Raw genomic sequence first — 25,965 nt, 5'->3', positions numbered from 1 at the left:
GGATCGACCGCCGAGGTTGTTCCTGACATCCGTCCTGCGCTCCAGGCCATAAGACCGAGCCTTCCCGACCTTCCCCGCCGGCAGCTGCTCTCTGCCTCCGTCCAGACAATCTCCCCCCCCATCACCTTCCGTCTTGTTTCCAAGCCACCCTTTTTCGTCCTTTCTCCCCTGTATTGCACTGCACGGCACTGCACGGCACTGCACCGCATTCCACGACATTCCACTGCTTCCCCGCTACATTCCATCCATCCAATGACACAAGTCTCCCCAAAGCAAGTCGCACGCTGGGTCGTCGGCACCAAGCACGTCTTTGTCCGCTCCCTGCTGAGCTTCCTGGCCGACCCGCAGCTCATCTCGGTGTTCACGGCCTCGATGGTTGGCCTCGCCACAATTTCATACCGGTCGCGGGTCAAGTCCATGAATTGGAAGGCCGCTCACCTGGATGCCCTCAAGAAGGATGTTCCCAAGATCGAGGTCAAGAAGAAGGGCGTCGCCGCCGTCGACGCTGTTTTCTTCAAGCGACTGTTCTACATCTTGCGCATCTGTGTCGGAACCGATCCCAAGACATGGCTGCTCATCATTACCCAGTTGGGCATGCTTGTTGGCCGAAGTCTGCTCTCGTTGGTAGGCAGCTTGTTCTGCGCGTGGAAGCGGGATAGCTCAATCCTGCGGCATCGCCCGGTTGACTGGCTCAGGCCGTCTTTCTCGCTCGGCCTCAGCGCCATCCCCAACGAGCGCTGGCGATGCCGCACGGACATGATTGAAAAATGCACTTTGCGCAATCCGCCTTCATGAACGCGTGCTAATCCTGCCTGTCGCAAATTCCATTCTCCTCCGCTGAAGCGCATCGCCCGCAAGGGCGGTGATGGCCTCAAGGCCGTGATTAGCAAGAGCTTTGTCCAGTTTGGCGTCGTCATCACCGACTTTTTCATCATGGGGATCGTCGCGAGCGTCATCAACTCGTCGCTCAAGTATCTGGCCAATCTGATGACCCTGGTGAGGATGTCGCTGAGTCTGCTGCTGTCGGGCCGATCGAAGGCGGCGTGCAACTCGTCTGTCCGTTTGATTACACCCCATCTGCGCCCGTCAGCCGAACCCGAGCCCGAAGTGTGTGTGCGCGATGCTGGCCCGCGACCGCTTTGTTGCGGCGGCAGTTGATGCTTACAACGATCATTGCAATCTTGATTCTCCAGGAATTCCGGAAAAAACTCACGACACATACCCACGAAAAGTACCTGCGCGACCGCTCGTTCTACAAGGCTGCCATCCTGCGCGAGGGCAATCTCGATCACGCCGACCAGCGCATCACTGACGACATCAGCAAGTTCTGTGAGACCGCCTCGGACCTGTATTCGCGGTGTGTATGCGCCTGGAGTTACCATGGAATGTCAATTTTACCGTCCCGCCTTGTCCAAACCATCCCATCACTGACTTGGCCCGGTCATGCGTCGCATTTCCTATGCTCATCCGCCCACCTTGCCTCGCTCTCTATCAGGACGTTCAAGCCCCTGCTCGATGTCATCCTCTGCACTCAGCGGATGGCCGAAAACATTGGCTACCCCGGCTTGGTTTGCCTCTACTCGTACTTTTTCCTCTCGGGCTTTGTGGTGCGCTGGATCTCGCCGCCGTTTTCCAGGATGATCGCCAAGATCCAGGAGCTTGAGGGCAGTTTCCGTCGCGCTCACTCGCGACTGATCACCCATGCCGAGGAAGTTGCCTTCCTCAACGGCAGCGAGTGCGAAAAGGCCATTTTGAACGAGCGGCTCGGCCACGTCACCGATTTCTCGGAGTACTACTTCATGTGGCATTTCAAGCAGGGTATTATGGATCAGTACATCCTGAAGGTGAGTCCATATCCCGTTCATTGGTCTCGCTTGGGGAGGTGCAGTAGCTCGCACATTGGCGATACCACTGCCATTCCTGTGCGTTGATCGGCGTGAATTCAACAAGCCCTCGGCCCACTTCAATCCCAAGCCGTCGTTAGTTGCTGCGATCGTCGCTCGGGTGTTCTACTGACCCCTCGGCCACTGATTCTGCCACTCGTCCTATGCCTGTTTTTGTTGTCTATAGTACCTTGCCTCGATCATTGGATGGCCGATCTTGGCCGTCCCCTTCCTCCTGAAGGAGGGTGTGGATATCTCCGAAATCGCTGCTCGCTACCGCGAATCCGACTCGCTCATTCAGGGAGCCTCCGGCGCCATCTCGGGTATGCATTGAGGATTCATATTCTACGACTTTCGCTCGCATACCCTGTCTCTGCGACCTGCCCATCGGCTTGCGGCGCTCAAGAGTGCAATCGATAGCCTCTGACCTCCGCCGACCATAACACAATACCGCTGGCCTCGCCCTCTGCGACTCTTTCCAGACTTGCTCATGGTCTACAAGAAGCTCGCCCAGCTCTCCGGCTTCACTGCCCGCGTTATGGAGCTGCTCGAGGCCGTCGAGCCCCAGGAACGCGATCTCTCGCTCATGTCCTCCAAGTTCCTCGAGTCCGATGTCGAAGACATGATTTCGTTCCGAGACATCACCATCACCAGCCCTGACGGCAGGCTCCTGGTCAAGGTACGAGCACCCTAACTCGTCTATTAAGTCGATTCTGTAGCACTGTCATTCGCGATCCCGTCATGAGCTAACAGCGCCGAGTTTCTGAGCCCGCGCCGTTCCCGTTGTCACTGACCTGCGATATTCGGCAAAACAGGATCTGTCCTTTGATATTGTTCCAGGCAAGAACATCCTTGTCACCGGCGCCAACGGAGGTAAGAATGTCTTTCTGTTCTGATTTACTCGGGCGGTCCCGGCCCGTATCACCGGTCATGGCGTGGCATGGTGGCCAACAACGACAGCCTTCACAGGTTTCTGTCACCGCCGTTGCTCCGTGTATATTTGTGGAGTGCCCCAGAGTCTTGTCGTTAGCGGCTGCAATGGCGCTGGTGCTGAGATGTTCTGGTTGTAGCTCCGCTGTCGATCCGTACTCACCCTGCCGTCTCGCTCCGTATTCTCTGTTTGCAACCGCCCTGCGATTCGACCCTCCAGCCGGCAAGACCTCGCTCTTCCGAGTGCTGGCTCAGCTTTGGATTCCAACTGCTGGCACCGTCACCGTCCCTCGAGGTGCTCGCGATTTGGCCCAGCCCCTTCTATTCTACGTCCCACAGCGACCGTACCTTGCCTCCGGAAGCTTGCGCGACCAGGTTACCTATCCCAGCCGCTTCGGTGTTCCTGGCCCAGAGCGCGATGCCGTTGACGCCAAAGTCCTCGAGTGTTTGGACCGGGTCAAGCTCCTCAAGCTATATGATTCAACCAAGGGTGGCCTGGACTTTTCCCACTTTGACTGGAACGATGTTCTCAGCGGCGGCGAAAAGCAGCGAGTTGGTCTGGCCCGTCTGTTCTTCCACCAGCCCAAGTATGCGGTGCTTGACGAGGCCACCAGCGCGATCAATCCCGACGAAGAAGGCGGTCTGTACGAATGGTGCCAAAAGCTCAACATCACAGTGTTCTCCATCGCCCACCGGTACGTACGGCCAAACTTCTCGCCCCGTATGCAGCTGGCACTGTAGTCACGACCCCATCAGCTGGAGTCTCAGAAACAAAGCCATATGTCGTGACTGTGTATCTAACCACCGCGCGCGGCTGCTCCAACTTTTGGCCTTCATTCTCCCGACTTTTGTCCTTCGATACTCAACTTTCAACTTTCCTGCTCCGGTCTTGAACCATGGCTTGGGACTCGTCCACGGACCGCTGCAGATACGAGCTCAAGCGGTTCCATCAGGTACATTTGCACTACCTTGCCGACGGCACAGGCAAGGTCGAGATCACAAACCTTTAGACAGGGTCCACTTGGACGACCTACGCTGCGACGGCATCGTGGTCCCAAGTCCAGCAGGCCGCTCGTGCTCAGGAAGGGTCATCTTGGTGCTCTCCTGTGCGATGGCGGCCGCAATGCCATCACATCCGGGCCTGATCCAACGGAACAGCATGCTCTTGGACCATCAGCCAAACTGCCGTTGGTGCCAGGCACATCAAAAGCCAATACACTCATCCCTCGCCCCGCATGACTCTTCATCGTGCATTCGTGTCGACTGTGTGTCTCGGGCGGCAGATGCCCTCGTTGCGGCCCGGCTCGATTGGGCCATGCAGACCGCCAAAGAACCACAGCTCAGTGTTTACAGCTGGCAGTCCCTCTCTTTCTTGTCTTGGCGACACATGCGATCAGGCAGTAAGGTCTCTGGTGTTAGGTCGTGGAGCAACGGCGACCACTCAGCACTGTGCAATAACTGTGTTTTCTTTCATTCAAACTGCCAAGAAACGGGATCAACAGGAGTGGAATCAACGGGAAGAGCCGGGCGGAGCCGTGGCGTCGATGACAGAGAGGATGATGCCGCTTTGGACCACGCCAGTGCCGCAGCACATCGCCCCCTTGGCTCCAAAGTCCAACAACTTAATCAAGCAAAGCTCGGAATCGCTCCTCCATCTCCTTGCCGAGCTTGGCGTATCGATCCTTGATAGCCTCTTCACCATCGACGGGGTCCTGCATTGCCGGTCGCCAAGGTCCATGTCAGTGCACGGAACAATGATGCTTGAAGGCAATTCACGGTGCCTACCGCGCGCGGCAGCGATGTAACTGTCTGGTGGATCCCACGGCCACCTCTCATCACTCAGACCCTGTTACCCACCTCGAACTTCATGGACGTCAGCTTGTAGATAATGTCGCCCATGCTGTCTCGGATCTTGGCCCAGGTGACCTGATTCGAGCTCGCCTCGACGGTATGCGTGGCGTGGTCGTAGAAGGCCATCATGTTACGCAGCATGCCAACCGTCTTGTAGAAGGGGCAGAAACGATCGTAGTTGGAGTAGCCGTTCTGCTGCAAAAAGTCGTCCTTGAGCAGGCGAGCCACTTCCAGGATGATCTTGTCAGTCTCAGCCAGGGAGCTCTGCAAACAGGCAACCAGGTCAAGGCGATCGTAAGTCAAGAGCGCAACAACAACCGGCTGTTAGATATCCCGCCAAGATCTGCCAACGTCTGCACAAAGGGTCAGTTCTTCACCCACCCACCCCATCGCAGCAGGCAAAGTGCCGGCTCGACGTCAAGGTAGGTTCCAGAGACAACCACACGGGAGCGAGTGACCCACCTTGCCGACAAGCTGAACGATTTCGGCAAGATCCTCTTCCTTCTGCAGAATCTCCTTGCACTTTGTTCTCAGAGAGATAAAGTCCGAGTCAAAGCTTTCGTAAAAGGGCTCTAGGGACTTCAGGTACTTGGAGTAACTGAGAGACCAGTTGACGGAGGGGAAGTGCTTGCGCTGGGCGAGCTTCTTGTCCAAACCCCAGAACACCTGCACGATACCGAGGGTGGCTGAGGTGACGGGCTCGGCATAGTCACCACCAGGCGGCGAGACGCTGCAAGACAGCGAGGTGTGGTCAGATATTCGGCTGCAGGGTCGCTGTGTCTCTCGATACGTGCTGCTTTGAGCAGAATTTGGATGCGCAATGGACCAGCCCCGGCCAGAACGTGTCCCCCGTCGGAATGAAACGCAGCGGCAAGATACTTACGCTCCGACAATACTGACACTGCCGTTTCTCTTGGGATTGCCGAGGCAGACGACCTTTCCGGCACGCTCGTAGAACGAAGCCAGTCTGGCGCCAAGGTAGGCAGGATAACCACTATCTGTGGACACAGACAACAGTATGTGTTACGACTGCGGCCCTGGACGACCGCCAGCACGATAGAGTCTGCTCGAGTCGAAAAGACGCGCAGACGGGCACCGCGCAAACAGACACCAAAGACCGTACCAGCGGGCATCTCGGCCAAACGACCAGAGATTTCACGGAGAGCCTCGGCCCAGCGCGAGGTCGAGTCGGCCATCATGGCGACGTTCTTGCCCTGGTCACGGAAGTACTCGGACAGAGTGATGCCGGTGTAGATCGAGGCCTCACGGGCAGCGACGGGCATGTTGGAGGTGTTTGCAACAAGAGTGGTGCGCTTCATGATCGACTCCTTGCGGCCATCAATCTCGATGGAGAGCTGTGCAATGGCAGGAAGCGTCAGTTGCAGTTCCACAACAGCATCAGAAGCTCAGAAGCTGGTGGTGGTTCTCGAGCATACCTCAGGGAAATCCATCAAGACTTCAGCCATCTCGTTGCCACGCTCACCGCAGCCGACGTAAATGATGACATCCGAGTTGGAATACTTGGACAGAGACTGGGAAATCACAGTCTTGCCACAACCAAAGGCACCGGGGATGGCGGTCGTGCCACCCTGGACACAACTGGGTTCGCAAAATCATAAAGCGTCAGTTTCATCGCAAATAGATCGAATGGCCTGGTTGGTGACCAAGGGGGAGCACGTTCGTTCGGAGGAACGAGATCGCATCGTCTGCGTACATATCGCCCACGCATGAGGTCAGGTTGAGGCGCAGCGCGGTGGCGGAGAAGCGACAGTCGAGATGTCGAGTGTTGACACTTACGGGAACAGGGCATCGAGCACACGCTGGCCAGTCAAGAGAGGGTAGTCCGCCGCAAGCTTCTCGCTGGTGGGACGAGGGGTGCGCACCGGCCACATGTGCATCATGGTGTACTTTTGCTTCTGGCCATCAAACTCGGTTTCGAGAACGGTTTGCTGGAAGCAAGAGGATGCAGTACACCGACTCGGATCAGCCATGATCGAAGTGACAAGGAGCGTGAAAGGATTGCAAGATACATGTCACGGCCGCCGCGACGCTCGCTCGGCGTACTGCGTGGCGGTGGTGTAGAGGCACCGTCACACTCACGTTCAGATCGTATTGTCCCTTGGGAGCAATGTACGTGACCGTGCCGAGACCCTTGGGAGGGACCAGGATGTTGTGGGTGACGAGACTGTTTTCATAGACCTTGCCGAAGATGTCTCCGCCGGTGATATGGTCGCCGACCTGCGATTCGATAGCGCCGAATATGCAGGCTTTAGTCAGGGCCACACGGGCGCGAGTCCACGATGATGTGTGGCGCGTGAGACACCCTGCCGGGAACAAAATGCAATTTGCCGCCCATGCGAGACTCACGTTGCAGTTGACAGGCTCAAAGTCCCAAAGCAGCTTCTTGTCAAGCGCGGGGGTGTTGACACCACGAGGGATGTAGATGCTTCCAGCCAGCTCCTGAATGCCTTTCAAGGGTCGCTGGATACCATCAAAGATGTTTGAGCACAATCCTGCCGATCGGATACGAGAGCGACGAAGCGTCAGTGGCCACAGGGCTTTGCTCCTAGCTGGCTGGTGCGCGCGACAGACGGCAATATGCGTGCTTGGGTCTGTAAAGAGCGGTGCGGCAACTTTGGGCATCGAGCGGGTTTCATACCAGGTCCAAGCTCGACCGAGAGTGGCTTTCTGGTCTTTAGTACAGGGTCGCCGACCGTCAAGCCGGCTACCATAAGCGCAAAGCGGCACGATCACGAGAGCATACGCAGGCGTTGTTAATGGCCGGCAAGGGTGCACTCGATTCCGGCTGAGAAGCCGCGATTTGGCTAACTCAGCAGGGCTGCAGCAAGCGCTCTCGTCGAGATGCGCACCAGTTTCCTCGTATACTTGGATGGTAGCTTTGTCGCCGTCAATTCGGATGACCTCGCCGACGAGCTCGGCGTGTCCAACACGAACCTAGCCAGAGACAAAAGGGTCGGTTAGCCTGCCCGCTTCGACTCAAAAGATGCAGACGCCAGCTCCAGCTTTGAAGGCTCTACTGTGAAACTGGGCTCGCCGGTGCGTCCAGTCTGGAGATCAAGCGCCAGCCGCGATATTTGCGGCCCAGCCCGGACGAAATACTGCCAATGCGCTCTCCACATTTGGTGAATTGCCCTTGCCTCTTCACGGTTGATGCATCCACATCCACATCCACATCCACATCCACATCCACATCCACATCCACATCCACATCCACATCCACATCCACATCCACATCCACATCCACACATCCTCTCCGACGCGACCTACCAGCTCATACATAGCGACGCCTGTCATATGCTCGGCAACGACGACTTTGGCGCGCAATTATCGGCATCCACGTCGGCGTGAGGGTTGCGAAGCGGGACTGCCGTCAGATGATGTAGGAACGAGCTCGGGTATTGTGCTGGCCCGGACACAACCATCGACTCACAACGAGGGGCATGTCCACTCGCTGGATCGAGGTATATTCGATGCGACGCTCAGAGTGCATGGTGGGCAAGCATTCTCTCCCTGGGCAGGCTTACCAGGTCCGGCAACCGAGTAGATATATCCAAAGGCGCTTTCGCGCTCCTCATCTCTGATTTTGGGCAGCTGGGCCCTCGCGTTCTCCAATGCTCCAGCCTACAAATGATGGCGCGACCGGGATCGAAGCATAGCCCCAGGCGGTGGAATGGTAAGACGGCCTGTCTGATCACTGTGGAGGCAATACGGGGCGCAGAGCAGCGTCCGTATGATATCGACGCCTGTATGCTTGTGCGGATCGAGAGAGACGAGGCAGTTGCCTCGATCGGACAGAGCGGGGCTGGCTGTCTGTGCAGACTGCAGCACGCACCATGGTGCTTCGGAGGATGGGTCTGGTTGCTGATGGTAGGATGAAAGCGGAAGGCGGGAAAGGCTTGCTGGACAAAGCAACGCCGGGATGGCCAGAGGATGGCGGTGTGGGTGATGCGCGAGCGCGAGCAAGACCAGGCAGGCGGGTTGGGCGTGGTCAAAAGCCAGGCCCGCGAAATGAATTCATTTCAGCCCGCTTCCAAATGAAGCGCGACCCTGGGCGATTCGGTCTCAGCTGCTGCACCGACCGCCGGCCCTGCTCATGCAGGTACACCGACGGGACCTTGCCCGGTGATGTGGCTCTCGATGCCCATGGTCAGGCCGGCTCTCGACGATCTGGCAGCTTCTCCCGCACCCATCAACCCGCAGAGCCGCCCAGACGGATGCTGCCGCCATCATGCATGGCCTGAAGACCGTTCTCCTCCGGGTCTGACTACGAGTGCTCGGTGCAAATCGCCATTTATCGACAGTCCGTCAAGCGCGGAGCAGTCCCGTGTGGTTCACGACTGCTGACCGCTATATGCCACGCATGGGCTCGGTAAACAGCTCGGCGCTCTCGGTTATATTCAGCAGGTCGGATGTGACTTGGGTGGCCGCTTAGCTGCTGCTTCCGCCCAGGGCGTCCGTGGAGCTTGCGCCCTTCTTGGTCTTCTTTTCGGCCTCCGCAGCGTTCTCCTGCTCGATGATAGCGGTGATGGCCTCGACCTCGTCAGTCTCCAGGTGCTGCAAATTGTCGAGCAACAGTGATGGACGAATGTGAGGAAGCGTGGGGCCATGTCAGTCAGGAAACACACAGGTCATCTCGGTGCGCTGCTGTTGCATCATGGCTCAGACACGGATGTGACCGCAGAGAAGCAACTCACCCTCAAGACCGAGTCAGCGCCCATGACGGCGATCTCGATGTTTTTGGCGCCAGTTTGGACAACCTATCGCAAGGTGGCATTCGTCGCCAGGGTCAGTACTTATCGCCAAATAGGCCCGAGAGGCGCCGACTCTCACCATACAATGAGCCGCCGCGCTGTCGGATTGCGGGACCACGGCTCGGTTCAGCGGAACGGCCCATCCGACACTATGGCATCTGCGCCGTTTACCTCGAGTAACGACTTGATTGTGAGCTTGATGGTCTCGTCGCGGGTCATATCCTCCTTGTAGTTCTTCTCCAAAAACTCGCGGACTGTCTTGGAGCTTCGTCCAATTGCGTTGGCCTGTGGACAACAGCGTCAGTAAGGCACTTTGGTAGCACTCTGTTTGCAAAGCCTAGCACCGGTATCGGCTGCCCTGTTATCGGCATGATTGGCTGGGCGCTGCTGCATCGACACAACCGTCGCCACAGACTCGGCCAGCAATCTCGCCAGTAACTCGTCGTACCTTCCATGCCGAGTAAATGCCCGAGGGATCGGTTTGGTAGAGCTTGGGCACTTTGTCTTGATCGAATCCAATGATGAGCATCGAGATACCGAACGGACGGACACCGCCGCTCTGGGTGTATTTCTGTGCAAGCCGTGGGGGCCGTGAGGGGCGATGGTCAGCAATAGCACTTGGGTAGTTATGAAGTCATCACTCTCATGGATCGGCTCGATGTGCCGATCGTGCCATGGTGCCCTGCGAATGTTGCAGCCACAAACCTGCTGAACGCCGGCAATATATCGCGTGATGTATTCAACCGAAACGGGATCTTCGACGGTCAGACGGTGAGACTGGCACTCGATTCTTGCCTTGTTTATTAACACTCGGGCATCGGCCATAAGACCTAGGCGTCAACCACACTCGACGTTAGTATGGATATCGACAGACAGCTTCCGTTTCGCAACCGGTCGTGAATGATTGCGCAGCCCCTAAGCCGGTGTGGGAGGGAGGCGGATCCAGCAGCGGTACATGCGCACAAGCATGCAGAGCCAAGCCGCTTGAATGCCATGCTACAGCTGGCGCTGGGTTCAAATGTGGCATCCTATCGGTTGGCGGTGCGGCCCCCGATGACCTACCTGCAAATGCTACGCAGATGTGGTCGTCCAGCATGGCAATCTTCTTGACAGTCCGGGAGTCCTGGAGCTTCAGGACGGTTTTCTTTTCGACTCCGAGAACGACGACATCCTTGCCACGGACACCGACCTGCGACCGAGCCAGAATCAGTCATCAGCGATTTCCACACGGCTTGCGGGCAAATGATCCACTGCTAGTATTGCGCTACTCATGCTTGTGCTTGTGCCCGATTCAGGTGGCCATCGGCCGAGTGGCCGATCAGATGCATGCCGAACGGCCTCCGATGGCACGAACACCTACCGCGCAGATGCCCTTCCTCACGGCCTCCAGAGCCTGCAGCAGAGAGCCGGGCGGTGGTTAGCAATAGAGCGGCCACGCACAAGTAGGACGGCCACTTGCATTTCATGTCGCATGGAGCCGGTTCCTGGTGGGAGAGCTGCGGCAGCCGCTTCGGGGCTCACTCGCGCATTCTCGGTAATGCAGCACCGCAGAGACGCATACGCACATATTCGACTTGGAACAGATGGCCGTCCGGCGAGAAGACAGTGAGAGCACGATCGTAGCTCATGGCAGAAAGGCAGGTGTTGTGTCGCTGGCGAGACTGAGACGGCGAGATCAAGCAAGCGGATGCCGATCGACCCCGAAGGCAGCCCCAGCCGGCCATTGCGCCTGGCAGAGGCCGACCCTGGTCGGCACAGGTCACGCTACGGATCGAACCAGCGGACCCTTGCCGCGTGCCGGCCGGATGCATCCCGGATCGAGCCGCCCTCGATCCAGATACGCGGCCGCCCTGCGATTGGCTGCCTTCCAAATATGGGCAATGTGACGTGCGAGATTCCGCCTGGCTTGTGCTCGCCATCTCGCCTCTTGCCAAAGGATTCTCTTTTCTCGGTGCTCCCGCTGCCTGCTGCCGCCTCTTGCGTCTGCCCACCCGTCGCATCCTCATCTCCCCTCCCCCTCCCTCCGTGCACCACCGGTCGTTGCTTCGCCATGTCCGCCATCAGCACAGCGGACGGTTTGAGAAAGCGGCACGAGATCCCGTCCAAATCCTTGGATCCGACCATCGTCTCCGATGCATCCTTCGATGATGTCTCGGGCAAATCCAAGTCCGCAAAGGCCGTCAGGACTGCTGCCCAAGTGAGTGCACGACTCTGGACAGGTGTCGATGTCTCTCTCCTTCTCTCTGTCTCTCTCTATGTATACAATCTGGCACCAGCGTTATTTTCGCTGGCACGGAGCTGTACGGCCAGCCTTGCCGTCGCAGTCCTCGATCGACGGCGCTGGGCGCCGCTTCCGTCGACATGGCCGCTGCTTGTGCGGTGAACTAACCCGCTGTCTGTGTCGGCTTCTAGGACCCAGATGCCTTGGCCACGACGCTGGACCACACTGTTGGTGTTATCTTGACCGTCCTCGCCTTTTTCACCCGTATCTACAACATCGGCTGGGCCAACTTTGTCGTTTGGTGGGTGCATCGAGCTGCTCGGCTCGGCTCGGCTCGGCTGTGTTGCGTGGGCGAGTTTCCGACCCGACCTGTCTCTTGGCCCGTTTGTCACACCGGTCAAGCAGATGAGCTCCCGAGTGATCGTGCGATGATGGCTGGACCATTCCATTGCATCCGGTCCACAGGCAGTCTCCTAACATCCTGCCACTTGATCCACTTTTGGCAGGGATGAAGCTCATTTTGGGTTAGTTGCGGCGATCAGCAGAACTGGGGCCCGACTCGATCGTGCTGCGATTCCCCACCTAACGCGGCAACGATCGTACTCTCGATTACAGAAAGTTTGCATCGTTTTACTTGAAACGAGAGTTTTACTTTGATGTGCACCCGCCCCTCGGCAAGATCCTTCTCGGGTTCTCGGGCATCCTCGCCCGATACAACGGAAGCTTTGCCTTTGAATCTGGAGGCCACTATCCCGAGGGCATGAACTACACCACCATGCGAATCTTTGCCGCCGTCTTTGGTGCCTTGATGGTTCCGGCGGCGTACTACACCGGCATCCAGCTGCGACTCTCCAAGCCCGCAGCCATCCTCTTGGGCACAATGGTCCTGCTTGGTATGCATCTGGCCGCAGACACAGCAACCAATAGGTGATTTTGCCCAAATAGAGCCACTGACCCTTGCCCGTGCCTGCTGATATTTGACAACAGACACCTCGTATATCGCCATTACCCGTTTCATCCTCCTCGACTCGATGCTGCTGTTCTTCACCTGCCTCAGCGCCTACTGCCTGGTTACCTTCCGAAACTACCAGAAGTTCTCGTAAGCATCGGAACATACCCGGTGGCATGATGAGGCTGTATGTGACGCTAACCACGATTTCCGTATCTGGCTCGGCTATACTAGCCCGTTTTCTGCAAAGTGGTACTTTTGGCTCTTTGCCACAGGCTTCTCCCTCGGCTGTGTTGTCAGGTAGGCGGTGCTGCAGCCCTTGTGCCTGGCCCATCGACATGCGATCCAACCGGAGGGCCCGCTACTGCGTCCAGGCACGGTGCCGCTATCGCCATCGAGCATCAAGGCGGCGGAGCCAACTGCATGTCTTCTTGCCATCAACTCATTCAGCGCCTTGTCGTCCGTTCTCCCCAAACACACTGGATTGATGTGCATTCTTTTTGTTTCAGCGTCAAATGGGTTGGCCTTTTCGCGATCGCCCTGATTGGCCTGGTATGTGCATCACCATTGCATGATGAGGCCGTAGACCCGGCTGAGTGGCGCCGATATGGCAGCAGCACTCTCGATTGGCCTGGCGACTGCATCACAGCTGACACACGTGGGTCTATTTCGCCGCGCACATCGTTTCCCGTTACCAGCACACTGTCGACGATCTTTGGGATATGTGGGGGGACCGCAAGCTGCCCCTCACAAAGTACGCCAAGCACTGGGCTGCGCGCATCGTCTTCCTCATCGTCGTCCCGATCTCGATCTACATATTCTCGTTCTGGCTTCACTTTACGATCCTGAACCACAGCGGTGACGGAGATGCCCAGATGAGCTCTCTGTTCCAAGCTGGCCTTGAGGGCACCGATTTCCACCTCAACCCCATCGGTGTGTTTTCAGCTCCCAGCACGGCGCTCGCTCGGAACTTGTGTGCCCAACCGCTGCCAGTGGCACTCAACATGTACTCGCTGCTGACGCACCGCTCTTCCATGCCCGCAGAGGTTGTTTATGGCTCCAAAGTCACCCTGAAGAACAACGCCCACGGCGGTGGCTTGCTGCATTCGCACGTCCAAAAGTTCCCCACTGGCTCGGAGCAGCAGCAGGTCACTTGCTACCACCACAAAGACGACAACAACAACTGGATCATTGACTACGCTTGGGGCGCCCCCCAGGTTGATCCCGACACCATTGTCCCGATCAAGGATGGCGACATTGTTCGTCTCGGTAAGGGCTATGACTGTTGACTCGAGTCTGCTGATTTGCCAGCGCTAGTAACTCGATGCCGGGTCTATGCTGTGTTTCATTTCACTAACACCATCACCCCACCGAATCGACGACTAAATCGCTAGTGCACGACATGACCAAGCGCAACCTCCACAGCCACATCGAGAAGGCCCCGGTCACTACCACCGATAACGAAGTCAGCTGCTACGGCAATAGCACTGTCGGCGATGCCAATGACCACTGGAAGGTCGAAATCGTGGATGTGAGTTGCCCGACCGAGAGCATCTGCACCCGCGACCGAGTTCTTGAGCAGCGCTGATTGTGTACAATTTGTCTCTCTCTCTCTCTCACGCACACGTACACGCACACGTACACGCACACGCATGTGCAATCACCCCGTGCCTCTGTCGAACATTGCTTGTTTCAGGATGTCGCCATTCGCGGATTGAAGCAAATCCATTCCCTGACCACCCGCTTCCGCCTCCGCCATGTCAACACGGGCTGCTTGTTGCGCTCCAGCGGCGTGACTCTGCCCGATTGGGGTTTCAAGCAGGCCGAGGTGGTATGTGCCAAGAAAAATGATCTCAAGAGCAGCGCCAACATTTGGAACATTGAGAAGCATGTCAACGATAAACGTACGTCTACTCCGTGCTCCTGCAGACCTTGCTGGGCGCATGGCTGTGCTCGTCATCAGCATCGCCCGCTCGACCCTTATTGATCCAACCCACATCGTCTGGTCTCCTCTAGTGCCCGCTGGACAAAAGGGCGCCTACAAGTCGCGCTTCTTCAAGGACTTTATTGACCTGAACGTCGCCATGTGGACCTCCAACAACGCCCTGACCCCCGATCCCGACAACGAGGACGACAACCTTGTCTCGCATCCTTATCAGTGGCCGTTTGGACTGGTGGGTCTGAGAATGTGTGGCTGGGGCCCCAACGACATCAAGTTCTACCTTCTCGGCCACCCCCTCATTTGGTGGGGATCGACCGTCAGCTTGGCTGTGTTTGGCGGACTGGTCGCTGTCTATCTGATCCGCTACCAGAGAAAGTTTGAAGACTGGAAGACCTTTGGTAGGTGTTGTGCCTGCAAGAGTATCGACATACGACAGATTCCTCTGCTTCCGCCATCAATCGCGAGGCATTGAATGTGCTCCTGGACTTTGCTGGTTTTCGGAGAGACCGGGCAAAGCATGTCGTTTGGGTGCTTGAAGCCGGAGATGGACGGTGTGGACGCATGCGCAATGCACATGGGGCTGCTGCTCACCCGATCCGAATCCCTGCTGGCCAACAGAGGACTGGGACAACTTTTACTTTGCATCCAAGGTTGCCTTCTTTGGCTGGTTCCTGCACTATCTGCCCTTCTATATCATGGGCAGAGTCATGTAGTAAGTGTTTGTTCGATCGCGGGGGATGCAGTGGCACCTCCTAACTCGTGCATGCGAGACACAGTGGTGCAGGATTCCAAGCGCCCACTTGCCATGGCTCCAATGCTGACATTCGCCCGCTCTCTTGCACAACTCGTATCCCAGTCTCCACCACTACTTCCCGGCAGTTTACTTTGCCATGATCATGCTGGCGCTTATGCTGGACCATCTTGGTCAGAAGCTCGGCTCGACGCTCCACCGCGCCATTATCCTCGGTGCTGGCGTTGCTATTGTCCTGGCCTTCTGGCACTTTGCCCCGTTCGCCTTTGGCTTCAACGACGATGCGAGCAACTACGCTTCTCGCCGCTGGCTCAAGTCCTGGAAGGTTTACGGCGACGAATAAAAGGCCCCCCTCTGCAGGGCTGGTCTCAGGACAGCCTCGTTGCTGTCTGGTCCCAGTTGATACTCGTGTTGAGCAGCATTCGCGTCGTCCTGGCATGGATAGCGATGGCAGTGTTCGTGTGACGGATTATCCAATGATTTCTTTTCGTGAACCGGTCTGGCTTCGTTTCGGGAAACTGTTGACCGCCCAGACATCCCTCCTCACCGCCCAGACGGATGCAAATATGGTCCGGCAACGCAAGGGCATAATCGCTTGTCGATTCAATGTTTGGACCAAAGAACAGAAAGGCTCGCGCAGCCTTGAGAGGCCAACCACAAGTCGCCAGCGCGCGAGGAATCCCTGGCGAAGGACGCAGCCTTGCCCCGCTCTGCCCAGCGGCTGCTGCTGGATCAGGCCGAGGAGGTGAACTGAGCGCCCAGCGTACGCTTGATGATATCTCGGAGGAAGGGAATGTAGCTGGAGAGCAGCCGCGATTCAAGTCAGTTAGGTGATCTTCGGCGTTGGGTGCTCCACAGTAGAGTCAGCCCAGTACTCTCCGGCTGCACAAAACGGGCCTGCGACTGCACAATGCACTTGCTACCACCGCTATTACCTTGCGCAGTACCAGAAGAGCGCCAGGAATTGGACGATGAACGAAACCAGGGTCAGGATGAAGCTATGCAACTGGGGATACCGTCAAGAGATTCACGGGGTTAGTTACGCCCACCAATGTCCCAACGCACCAATGCACCATTCTCCAGCAACGAGTCCAAGCCGGCTATACGCACCACCAGAGCAGCGACCAAGGTGAAGACCATGGTGGCGATGAAGACGATAGATGTCGTCAGGCGAACGGGATCAAACATTTGCTGCGTTCGGCCAAGAACGGGGTTGGAGCAAGTCAGCCAGAGAGGTCACAGATGCAGCGGTATTAGCGAACCACTTGACGGCGCTTGGAGGCCACTCGGCGACCGGAGGCGGGTTGGTCGATCAGCCCACACGACAAACCCAATCGCCCATACCTTGAACTGGCGAGCAAAGCCGACCAGGAAGCCCGTTCCGACCAGGGAAATGATATTGCCGAGCGTGTACAGAACAGCAAAGGCGGTGAATCCGCCAGTCCAGAGCAGGAAGGATGCCTATCGATTCAGATCGCGATGCACACATTCCCATGGATTGATCGGATTAGTCGGTGTGTTTGAGCTGCTTGTCCAAGCCGGAGCGAGATGAACTCGAACACTCTCAGGCGGCTGGTGTTCTCGTGGACCCGCCATTGTAAAGCCTCGGAGAGCTTCAGAAAACCGTCACAGATACAGGGCGACTCACAAAGAAACTCAGGATGAAGCCACCGCCGAAACAGATGCCTGCAGGATTCACAAAACCAAAGCCTGTTAGTCTGCAGTCGGTGTTGCTTTGGCGATCGTGATGGTGTCGCCACGACGGAGAAGCAGGATGCGGAACTCACCAAAGCCCCACATGCGCTGTGTGTAGGTGAGGCTGAACTGGCCGCAGATCTGAAACCGTAGACAGAGGGGCCATGAGTGTGAACTGCTGTGGACGTGCGGGCCAGCGAAGGGCCTTCCGAATGGATGTATATTGCTGTTGCAGCGAGGTCTGTTGCCGCAAGGGGAGGGGAGAGGAGGCTACAGCCAAGCCGTTCAACCCTCTGCGACAAACAGGCTAGCTCTCGATAGGCGGTGCTATACTCACGGGGTCCTCCTGCTCGGCACCCATAGATCCAAACATATCCGTGATGGGCATATTGACGGGTTGTTCTGTCGGGGAGCGGGCGGGGCAGTCCTTGGCGAACGAGGGGAGATGAGGGAAGAGCACGATTTTGGAGTGGCGGTGTGGCGCGCTTGCTGCTTTTGGCGGGGGTGCCCTGGTCGGCGGTGGGACTGGCGGCTTCGTGTTCGCTGCCCGAGTTACAGGCAATCCAATAAAACGGGACACCCGGGTTTTTGACCGTTCATCGAATATTTTGTTACCCAAAACCATCGCGCGCTGGCCATGACCATTCGCCACACATCCGACTTTCGCACCGCCGCATTGCGATGCTACGCCCTCATCCATAGCCTGCGTAAGGTCGCCTCCATATTCAGTGTATCCAAGAGCACCATCCATCGATGGCACCGAGCAGGTCTCTCACACAAGAGGGCAACACACCTCCACAAGTCCAAGCGACTGGATGAGCGAGTGGCACAGTTCAGGGACCAGGCCCGCTCCATTGACCCACGACGATTCGTTTTTGTCGATGAGACAGGGATCAGGAGATCCATTTTCCCTCTCTACGGATACTCACCGAAGGGTGCTCCGCTTCGCCAGCGCAATCACATGAAGCACAAGTCTGTCTCGGCTGCATTTGCCATCAACCACTCTGGTGTGCTGCATCGCATGTACTAAGGGCTATGCATCCAGCCCGAGGAGGCAGCGGTTTGCTCGGTACTTTGAGCAGTGCAGGTCGATTGTGGAGACCGGAGAGCGACGTGAGGTTTTCACTCGGAGGCTGCCAAAGTGATTTGATGTATTTCTTGTGGCTTTGCTTGACGCAAGCACAGCACATACTACATGTTCATGGAAACGGCTATATTGTCCCGTTTTTTTTTTTTTTCTGAATAAAGTGTACTGATGGGGCCGGCGGTATCGATGGCAAATCGCAAGGAACCCACCAGCGGGCTGGTCAAATCCTTGCAATGTATTCTGAAGCAAGTCGATGTCCGCAAGCCGTCCGGCAAACGTGGAGTCGGTGCTGTGCCCGATTGCACTGCATGGCACATGCAACAGTCCATGTCGCCGCTGTTCAGCTTGAAGGCACTGCATCGGAGCTGGCTGTATCTGGCGCAGCGAGCTGGCTCTGAGGATCTGCATCGAGCTGAGACGGCTGACCGTTGGGAACGACAAAGCTCCAAAACAGGATCCATCTTCTCGTCGTACCCTGACGAAAGGCAACTAGCCGAACAAACGAGACGTCCTGCCAGCCCCCACCCGGATGAGCATTGTGGTCGATAGCCACCGAGTACGTGCAGTGTATGCGTTCGTGCAAATACGATCGCTTCCATCGATGGGCGGCGCTATATCCATCCGACTCACCTTGGATGCCTCCAGCAGCTTCAGCAGTGCGGTGCCGTCTTTCTTGCGCCCAATGAGACTGGAGTACATGCTGGGTGAAGTAGAGGTCGTTGGCATCGTCCATCCGTGGGACCAGCTGCATTGTGGTGATGATAGATGTCCACTCTACCTGATACGCCCACGCAGCTTGCAACTCTCTTCAAAGAGTCTAGCAACGAAGGCGTACTCGCCGCCGTCTGTGATCATTTCATTCCGAGAGCCAGTGCACACCTGATCCGACAAGACGACGGATAATGTTAGTGCCTGTCGCTGTAGCTGGAGTTGCAGCTGCAGCTGTTGCCGTGCAGAGTCGGCCGTACAGTAGCCGTGTGCTATGAGCGGTGGTGCTTACAGCTCGCGGCAGCAACGCTTTCGCCTCGACTCCCTTTGCCACGGCGACGGCATCTTCATAGAACGGTGGGTTGCACATGCAAAAATCGTAACTTGTCCACGTTCGTTGTCGACAGCGGGGCAATCCGGTGCGTAAGTACTTGGCCCACCGGCTGAGTGTACTGTGGTATTATGACGGGCCTGCCAATTGCGAATGCGGCATACCTGTCTCTCGTGAGAAGGTTGGGTGGAAGCAGCTCGGACCCACTGTTTTTAAGAATGCAGATGCGATCCTGGAGATTGTTGCGCTCAACATTCTCCCGAGCATACTCGATGGACCGGTCGTCGATTTCTGGTGGAGGTAGGCCGGTGGATGACTTGCAGTGAGTTCGGGCTCAGATACACCCGGCAGATCCATGGGCGAGCAGTGACAGCCCTGGGTGAGGAGCAAGGTGTTGTCTGGACATCGGTGCTCTGGATCGGATCGCTGAATTGCGCAGGTCACCGCAGCCTTACCAAGTGCAGTAAAATGCCAATATTCTGCGATGCAGCAGCCGAGGAGTGGATAGATACAAGAGGCACCTGTGCCTCTGGCTCGGAGTAAAGTGGCGGATCAGCCGGGCTCGTCGAGCCGCTGCGGGCCACCCCGGCGATGCTGTTGCTCGACTTGATGTTGTTGCGATCCCGAGTGGATGGCCTTGGGGCAGCCGAGTATCACTGAACTCACATGTCGATGCCGTGGACCGGTAAGCTCTCTTTGCGAGGAAGCAGGAGCAGCATATCTTGCAGAGAGAGCAGATAGTCCAGCCTCATCGCCCAAAGAATAGTATCCACGATCACGAAGCCGTGATTAGATACGTGCGAGTCGACGACTGGAGATCCAACATGGGGGATCGAGCGCATTGTGCTTGATCCTGGCTCCATTCGGGGGACAAACACAACGATACCTGTTGGGAATCTGAGAGGCCGTTTAGTTTATAAAGTGCCGAGAGCATGAAATCCTCAAGGCCGATACCCCGGCGCCCGTGCAGCGGCTGGCCCATGCCACTGGATAGGGTCTGTGGAGCCGGCCAGGGAGGAAGCGGTCCACTGCTGAAGAGCATTGATATCTACCGGTGGACACAGCGAGTCCAAGGGAATCTCGAGCCGGATGCCAAAGTCCTTCCACAACAAGCCATATGTCAGCTCTCTGGGGGTGAGCAAAAGACATTGGCGGAACACAGAGCGAGAGGTGAGTGCTCGACTGGCCTTGCTGGTATTGCTGGTATTGCGAGAGCGAATGTCGATCGGGCCTACCGCAGGGCCCGGGGGTTCTTGAAGTCGATCGAGACATGCCCTGCCCGTGTTTTCTTGAGGCTGGCGATGGAATTCATCAGCGGTGAAGGGTCAGTGGAAACAGCGCAGCCCGGGTACGACTTGGGCTTTGTTTTTGACTTTGCCGGCTGGGACGATGCCGAAAGGACGAGCCCGCAGGCGATGCTCACTATTGCGATAGCGGCGGATGCTCGGCGGCGACCTCGGCAAAGTTCGGCATGTTATTCGCATATCTGTTGCGGATGTGCATCGCTCGGGGGTGTCGATGGCGGCGCTGTTTCGCTGGTGCCGATGGGTCGATTTGGCGAGAAATGCCGATTGCCGTTGATGGTGTGCAAATGAAAATGCAAATGGAAATGCAAATGCAAATGGAAATGGAAATGCAAATGCAAATGCAAATGCAAAGAACAGCCCAGAAAGCAGCCCGGCTCGCTTCGGTCGTCCCGCGCTCTTATGTTGCCCCCATCCTATCGACGACCCGCCCGGCGCTCTTCCCCCGGGCCGCATTCCATCAAAGCCATTCCAGACCGTCTCCGAATCAATATACATATTATCTCTAACTTATCTGCGTCTCCGGCGAGAGCAGTCCGTTGATCCGCACCGCAGTCGCCACGCCAAGCCCTCGGCATGAACAAGCAAGGCCCCGCATACCAACCCGTGTCGGGCGATGATGCTGCCCCGCCCGTCCGGAAACGGGGCATAAAACGCAGCGCTGTCCTCTTTGCGGTGTTGCTCTCGATCGTCCTGATCGGCCTCGCAGCAGCATCCATGTCCCAGCCACTCAGCTCCCCCGCCCCCGCCAACCTGTCGGCCCTCAGCGCCGAGTTTTCGACCCTCCGCAGCGTCAAGGGCCACTTTGAGGGCGGAGACGACTTTATTCCCGATGTCGATGGGCCCAATGGCAAGAAACGCCAGGCAAGCACCTCTGCGTTTGCGAGCAAGCGACTGCTCCTGCACGCACCGCATTCCCTGCTCCGTCGACGCTGGATTGCTTGATGCAGCGAGGCCACGATGCAATGATGCAATGATGCAATGATGTGACGATGCATTCACACAGTGCCGCAGCGATATCCTCATGCCTTCCTTCGACTAACTGCTTTACGGCCTTGGTTTGCTCTCTTCGTCGCTTTCGCGAGCAGACCATGAATGCCCTTCTCGCCGTCTTGGGACAGCCCGGCACTCCGGCCGCAAGCATCTTCGAGGCCATGGGCAAGCCCGACGAGGTCTCGACCTCTCCCGATGTCTTCCAGAACGCTGTGCCTCTTCTTCCCGGTCCCGTCGTCCCCACCGCCGGCGCTCCTCAGACCTCCGAAGCCATGTATCTGATCTACTACTGGCGGGGCCGCCACGATTACCTGTACTTCCAGGTCGATGCTGGCGAGAATGTAGTCCGTGCGGCCTGGTTCAATGCACTTGATTAAGCCAAGCCGATGCTCTTGGCAGCGGACAGTGCACATGCAGTGGTTTTTTGGTTCGCAATATACATCTTTGTTTGACGACGACTGCCGGAGTGTGCCGCACGAGCGACTGGCGATGCATTCTGCGGTTGGGCCTTGTGGATGCTCCCGATGCTCCCAATGCTCTCGATGCTCCCAGTGCTTCCGATGTCCTGCATCCCTGCAACCTGATCGTCATTCACACCCTCGCCGAGTCGCTTCGTCCGTCGGCAAGCAGCCCCCGGCATCGCTTCGCTGGCCATGCTGGTCCTCCTGCTGCGGCCTCTCCTCTTTCGAGCCAGGCGGGCTCTGCCGCTCGGTTCCATGCCCTTGCTCTTCATCTCGGTCTGCTCTTCGCCGCCCCAAGCCCTTGCTCCCCGTCGAACTCTTGGGCTCCCAGCAGCTCAGGACCACCTGGCTCGCACTGCACTCTCTTGAATCTGCCCATTCCGCCCCCATCCAGGCTGGCCGGCCACAATCAGCCCAATCGTCCAGCCGGCGGCAAACGCCCTCGCTCCCCGGATCCTTCCTCCCCGTCGTCCGGCCCGGCCAACTCCGACAGCAAGCGTCCCAGGCCCTGGTCGTCCTTTGCAGAGCCGCCTCTGGTGGATCCCGCCCATCATCTCTTCCCAGATCCTCTCGCCTCCATGACGGCAGGCACCCGCTCGCCCAAATCGGCCCAGCCCGGCCCCAGCAACTCTCGGTCGCCACCAGCATCGCAGTCGCGCTCGCCCGAGCCGTCCCGCTCCTCCCCTTCCTCGGCTTCCGGACACCACCTGCAGCCTGTTCGTCGCAAGTCCAAGTTTCGCGAGGAAGAGATTGTTCGGGTCATTGTCCAGTCTCTCTACGAGCTGGGATATGGGTAACGGCCCTATATGTGCTTGTGACTTCCCGCTGATGCCCTATGGGCCGTTCAATGCAGGCCCTATCCTCCATGGCCAAGTCATTCGCTGTTTCTGATCTGCTGCTGCTCCCGTCGTACTGGTGCTTCGAGGCGAGCAGGAAATCTGCCCAAACACTGGAGGAAGAATCAGGCTTTACGCTCGAGTCGGCATCCATCGGGGGCTTTCGAGCCAGCTTGCTAGCCGGCAGTTGGGACTCTGCCGAGTCAACCCTGGGCCAGATGAGACTGCGACCGGGTGAAGAAAAGGTATATGGGATGCCTTACCCTTGTCCTTGTGGACTCAGCACATTTGCAAGCGCACGCACCGCTACACTTTCGAGCTGGATTGCTTGTTGTAATGCTGATATCATTTATATGCCTGAAATGCAGATAATCAGGTACCTGATTCGAAAGCAAAAGTTTATGGAGCTCCTGGCGAAGCAGCAAGTGCCTGGGGCCCTGCATATTCTTCGAACGGAAATCACGCCGTTGGATATCGACCAGGAGGAGCTTCATCGCCTCACAAGGTAGTGTGATCTAAGCCATGTGCCTACCCAGCAATACGCAGCGCTCGCAACCATTGAACACATAAGCAGCTCTTCGGCGACTGATCGGACAATCGAATCTGTGTGGCGCCTGCAGATATGTGGTTATAGGCAAACCCCCACAGTCACAAACATCGCCATCAGAAATGCGCCAGGAGCTTCTCAAGGAAGTTGAAGGTAGCGTCGCTGTCAGTCGCTGCAGTGTCGCCGCAGCGTCTCCGAGGCAACTAGTGGCTGTTGTCGATGGTCGTCCACCACCGTAACCCACACTGGCCAAACTCACACTGGCGCCGTCAACTGGTACTTTCAATCAGGCCATATTTCTTCTCAGCTTGTGATTCCGGCAAATCGTCTCGAGACCCTGCTGGAGCAATCTTTACTCTACCAAACCAATGCTTGTGTCTATCACGATTGCGCAGACATGGATCTGTCGCTGTTCGAGAATCACCAATGCACCCGATCCCAGTTCCCATGCACCACCAATGCGGTGCTGGATGAACATACGGACGAAGTTTGGTTTGTGGCCTTCTCACCGGACGGAAACTATCTGGCATCGGCATCCAAGGACAACAAGGTCATCATCTGGAGCTGCGAGGTAATGTGGGTGCACTGCTCTATCTGCCATCGCTTCACCGTCGATGTGTTGGCAGATGATGATCAGCGAAGCTTGCCGGAAATCAGCCGTTGTCTGAAGCGCCTTCATGATGCTCTTGCGTTCTACCGACAATGTTGTGCTATTTTCTTGATCTGTGCTCGACCTTCTTCTATCGCACTTGACTTGCTCCTGGCACGCTCCCGGTACTACTCCTGGCATGCCCCTGACATGTTCCCGTCACGGCTTGATCACCTGCAGGATTGGTCGGTGTATCACATGCTTCCCACCACAAAGGACCCTGTTGCCTTCCTGGCGTGGAGCCCGGACAGTACCTTCATCTTGGCACTCCCTCACGACCAGATATTCAAGCTATGGAATGCCAAGGTGTGGTTCACTTGCAGGGGAGGGGCTGGTGCGCATGTCCGACCAATGCTGCAGCAGGCATTTTGGGCTGTTTGACACCCGATACACCTGCCGATATTTCTTCGTTAGACTGATGTACACGCCGTCATCACCGCTGGGCTCACTCTGCTTATCATCGATCGTGGTCATGACTGCACATCGACCCTGTCAAACCTGTGTGCCTGCTCAAGATTGGCGTTGCCGAGCGCACCTTCTCGCGCCATACCGAGCCGGTAACCTCATGCGCCTGGTTACTGGACAGCAAGCGCTTCGTCACCGGTGGGCTCGATAAAACCATCTATCTCTGGAACGTCAATGGCGAGCAGCTGTTCAGGTGGTCGAGCACCGCCCGCATCCAAGACCTCGCCATTCCCGCGGACGGCTCGCTTCTTATCGCCGTCATGGGCCGCGATATCAAATTCTATGACCTTGCCGGCGACAAATCCGAGATCGGGTTCGTATTTCGACTTGCCGCTGCTGCGAGACTGCTGGAAATCTACCAGCCGGACGATGTCGTGGCACAATGTACCTGGATTGGGTTGTGTGTCCAACGAACAGCACCGGCCATCAGTTGACTCCCGGGTCGCTTTGAACAACCAGGGTCTTTACAGGATTTGACGAGACCACCAGCATATGCGTCTCAAGTGACGGTCGATATCTGCTGTTCAATACGTCCATCCAGGTACGGAGCGAACGGCGATCTAAACGAGTGTCGCCCTTGGTGCTCGAGCTTGATCATCGATCACCACTCGATAACGCCGATGCGATGCGCTCAAAATCCATGCGCATCCAACAGGGGCACCTGTGCGCTGTGTCGATGCCGGGATCCTGTGTCCTCGTATCGCTGAATCTTTCTCTTGCGTATCCGCCTCCTCTGCACACCAGGAAATCCATCTGTGGGATATCCGTGAGCGCAAGTTTCTCCGCAAATACGTTGGGCAGAAACAAGGGCGATTCCTGATCCGATCTTGTTTCGGCGGAAAGGAGCAGAACTTTGTTCTGAGTGGAAGCGAAGGTTCGCGTCTGCATGAGCGAAGCTTGGTCAATCGTTGAGCCAAGTACAGCCAGAGCGGAGCATGGAGCATCACCATGGACTTGGTCGGGACGGAGCGATGTTTGCGCGGTTACTGACGACGCTATCCTGTGGTTCAGATGGTGCCATCTACATATGGCGACGCGAGAGTGCGAGCCTGATCGAGTTACTGGAGGGCCATGAAGGTGAGGCGTGCTCGTGGCTGCCGCTTGTCAGACCTGCGTGGCGACATGGATGGCTTCAGCCAGATACGAGCCCCACGTAACCAATGATGCTTGTGATGGCTGGTCATGCATAGGCTGCGTCAACCATGTGGCATGGAACCCAGGCCTGCGAGTGTTTGCATCTGCCTCGGACGACCACACTATCCGGATCTGGGCGGGGGAAAGCGACGGTCCAGGAAAGCAAGAGTAGCGCCGAAGCACGGATGTTTGAGGGGTGCGATCGTATCGGTACCAGCGCGATCGTCAGCCACGGCCGGCAAAGTTGGGCAAGCTCCGGCCCTTGAGTGGAGTGCGGGCTTGCTCATGAGACCCATCCGTGCACAGCATGTTCAGAATAAAACCGGACGCAATTGCAGTCACCGGAGTGTCGCTGGGAAGTATCCGGTCTGAGGTGTGGCAGGTTGGAGATGCTGTGGCGCAGCCGTGGCCGCTCACATGACCACGATGTCTGGCTCCGATCCGTTTCCGCTGCGA

The 25,965-nt window shown here is 57.1% G+C and overlaps 8 protein-coding genes across 8 annotated transcripts; 4 read left to right on the top strand and 4 right to left on the bottom strand.

Annotated features, from left to right (window-relative positions):
* Positions 1 to 7: 7 nt before the first annotated feature.
* BJ171DRAFT_484840 (ABC family transporter: long-chain fatty acid) lies at positions 8 to 4,049 on the top strand. Its single transcript, XM_053109044.1, has 9 exons — positions 8 to 624; positions 844 to 996; positions 1,194 to 1,357; positions 1,496 to 1,844; positions 2,071 to 2,206; positions 2,366 to 2,562; positions 2,699 to 2,756; positions 3,034 to 3,508; positions 3,742 to 4,049. The coding sequence occupies exons 1-9, from the start codon at positions 253 to 255 to the stop codon at positions 3,821 to 3,823; spliced, it is 1,986 nt and encodes a 661-aa protein (XP_052971795.1). The 5' UTR covers positions 8 to 252; the 3' UTR covers positions 3,824 to 4,049.
* Positions 4,050 to 4,140: 91 nt separating this feature from the next.
* On the bottom strand, positions 4,141 to 8,633 carry BJ171DRAFT_484837 (ATP synthase alpha/beta family, nucleotide-binding domain-containing protein). The gene is made up of 14 exons (XM_053109043.1): positions 8,518 to 8,633; positions 8,210 to 8,306; positions 7,953 to 7,996; positions 7,535 to 7,619; positions 7,324 to 7,389; positions 7,032 to 7,177; positions 6,765 to 6,902; positions 6,462 to 6,613; positions 6,101 to 6,263; positions 5,788 to 6,019; positions 5,548 to 5,662; positions 5,127 to 5,394; positions 4,671 to 4,928; positions 4,141 to 4,525 (listed from the first exon to the last, which is right to left on the bottom strand). The coding sequence occupies exons 1-14, from the start codon at positions 8,518 to 8,520 to the stop codon at positions 4,436 to 4,438; spliced, it is 1,857 nt and encodes a 618-aa protein (XP_052971794.1). The 5' UTR covers positions 8,521 to 8,633; the 3' UTR covers positions 4,141 to 4,435.
* Positions 8,634 to 8,959: 326 nt separating this feature from the next.
* On the bottom strand, positions 8,960 to 11,154 carry BJ171DRAFT_484835 (putative PRE6-20S proteasome subunit). Its single transcript, XM_053109042.1, has 8 exons — positions 11,002 to 11,154; positions 10,797 to 10,829; positions 10,499 to 10,625; positions 10,142 to 10,266; positions 9,885 to 10,007; positions 9,608 to 9,721; positions 9,380 to 9,442; positions 8,960 to 9,239 (listed from the first exon to the last, which is right to left on the bottom strand). Exons 1-8 carry the CDS (start codon positions 11,062 to 11,064, stop codon positions 9,114 to 9,116), a joined length of 774 nt encoding a protein of 257 aa, XP_052971793.1. The 5' UTR covers positions 11,065 to 11,154; the 3' UTR covers positions 8,960 to 9,113.
* Positions 11,155 to 11,354: 200 nt separating this feature from the next.
* BJ171DRAFT_594737 (Dolichyl-phosphate-mannose-protein mannosyltransferase-domain-containing protein) lies at positions 11,355 to 15,703 on the top strand. Its single transcript, XM_053114542.1, has 14 exons — positions 11,355 to 11,633; positions 11,849 to 11,958; positions 12,164 to 12,181; positions 12,273 to 12,550; positions 12,645 to 12,756; positions 12,841 to 12,906; positions 13,116 to 13,158; positions 13,305 to 13,539; positions 13,651 to 13,875; positions 14,001 to 14,137; positions 14,303 to 14,510; positions 14,623 to 14,946; positions 15,167 to 15,260; positions 15,405 to 15,703. The coding sequence occupies exons 1-14, from the start codon at positions 11,487 to 11,489 to the stop codon at positions 15,640 to 15,642; spliced, it is 2,235 nt and encodes a 744-aa protein (XP_052971792.1). The 5' UTR covers positions 11,355 to 11,486; the 3' UTR covers positions 15,643 to 15,703.
* Positions 15,704 to 17,446, bottom strand: BJ171DRAFT_484832 (vesicle transport protein SFT2B). Its single transcript, XM_053109041.1, has 7 exons — positions 17,332 to 17,446; positions 17,087 to 17,135; positions 16,948 to 16,985; positions 16,644 to 16,760; positions 16,410 to 16,490; positions 16,235 to 16,305; positions 15,704 to 16,098 (listed from the first exon to the last, which is right to left on the bottom strand). Exons 1-7 carry the CDS (start codon positions 17,380 to 17,382, stop codon positions 16,032 to 16,034), a joined length of 474 nt encoding a protein of 157 aa, XP_052971791.1. The 5' UTR covers positions 17,383 to 17,446; the 3' UTR covers positions 15,704 to 16,031.
* A 667-nt stretch (positions 17,447 to 18,113) lies between these two features.
* BJ171DRAFT_6241 (ribosomal RNA large subunit methyltransferase F-like protein) lies at positions 18,114 to 20,731 on the bottom strand. The gene is made up of 11 exons (XM_053115471.1): positions 20,544 to 20,731; positions 20,356 to 20,415; positions 20,173 to 20,248; positions 20,007 to 20,017; positions 19,787 to 19,867; positions 19,576 to 19,649; positions 19,285 to 19,411; positions 19,082 to 19,172; positions 18,860 to 18,960; positions 18,712 to 18,781; positions 18,114 to 18,592 (listed from the first exon to the last, which is right to left on the bottom strand). The coding sequence occupies exons 1-11, from the start codon at positions 20,621 to 20,623 to the stop codon at positions 18,422 to 18,424; spliced, it is 942 nt and encodes a 313-aa protein (XP_052971790.1). The 5' UTR covers positions 20,624 to 20,731; the 3' UTR covers positions 18,114 to 18,421.
* A 94-nt stretch (positions 20,732 to 20,825) lies between these two features.
* BJ171DRAFT_6271 (uncharacterized protein) lies at positions 20,826 to 21,876 on the top strand. Its single transcript, XM_053115542.1, has 2 exons — positions 20,826 to 21,288; positions 21,513 to 21,876. Exons 1-2 carry the CDS (start codon positions 21,001 to 21,003, stop codon positions 21,792 to 21,794), a joined length of 570 nt encoding a protein of 189 aa, XP_052971789.1. The 5' UTR covers positions 20,826 to 21,000; the 3' UTR covers positions 21,795 to 21,876.
* Positions 21,877 to 22,141: 265 nt separating this feature from the next.
* Positions 22,142 to 25,850, top strand: BJ171DRAFT_484823 (WD40-repeat-containing domain protein). Its single transcript, XM_053109040.1, has 11 exons — positions 22,142 to 22,671; positions 22,812 to 22,959; positions 23,083 to 23,219; positions 23,335 to 23,414; positions 23,552 to 23,832; positions 24,091 to 24,216; positions 24,426 to 24,688; positions 24,835 to 24,916; positions 25,120 to 25,249; positions 25,387 to 25,452; positions 25,566 to 25,850. The coding sequence occupies exons 1-11, from the start codon at positions 22,457 to 22,459 to the stop codon at positions 25,679 to 25,681; spliced, it is 1,644 nt and encodes a 547-aa protein (XP_052971788.1). The 5' UTR covers positions 22,142 to 22,456; the 3' UTR covers positions 25,682 to 25,850.
* The last annotated feature ends 115 nt before the right edge of the window (positions 25,851 to 25,965 follow it).

This window comes from Polychytrium aggregatum (assembly GCF_025602895.1).
Source record: "Polychytrium aggregatum strain JEL109 chromosome Unknown BJ171scaffold_1, whole genome shotgun sequence".
Classification (NCBI taxonomy): domain Eukaryota; kingdom Fungi; phylum Chytridiomycota; class Chytridiomycetes; order Polychytriales; genus Polychytrium; species Polychytrium aggregatum.
The sequence above is the reverse complement of the archived record's forward strand: the minus strand, read 5'-3'. Positions and strand labels throughout refer to the sequence as shown.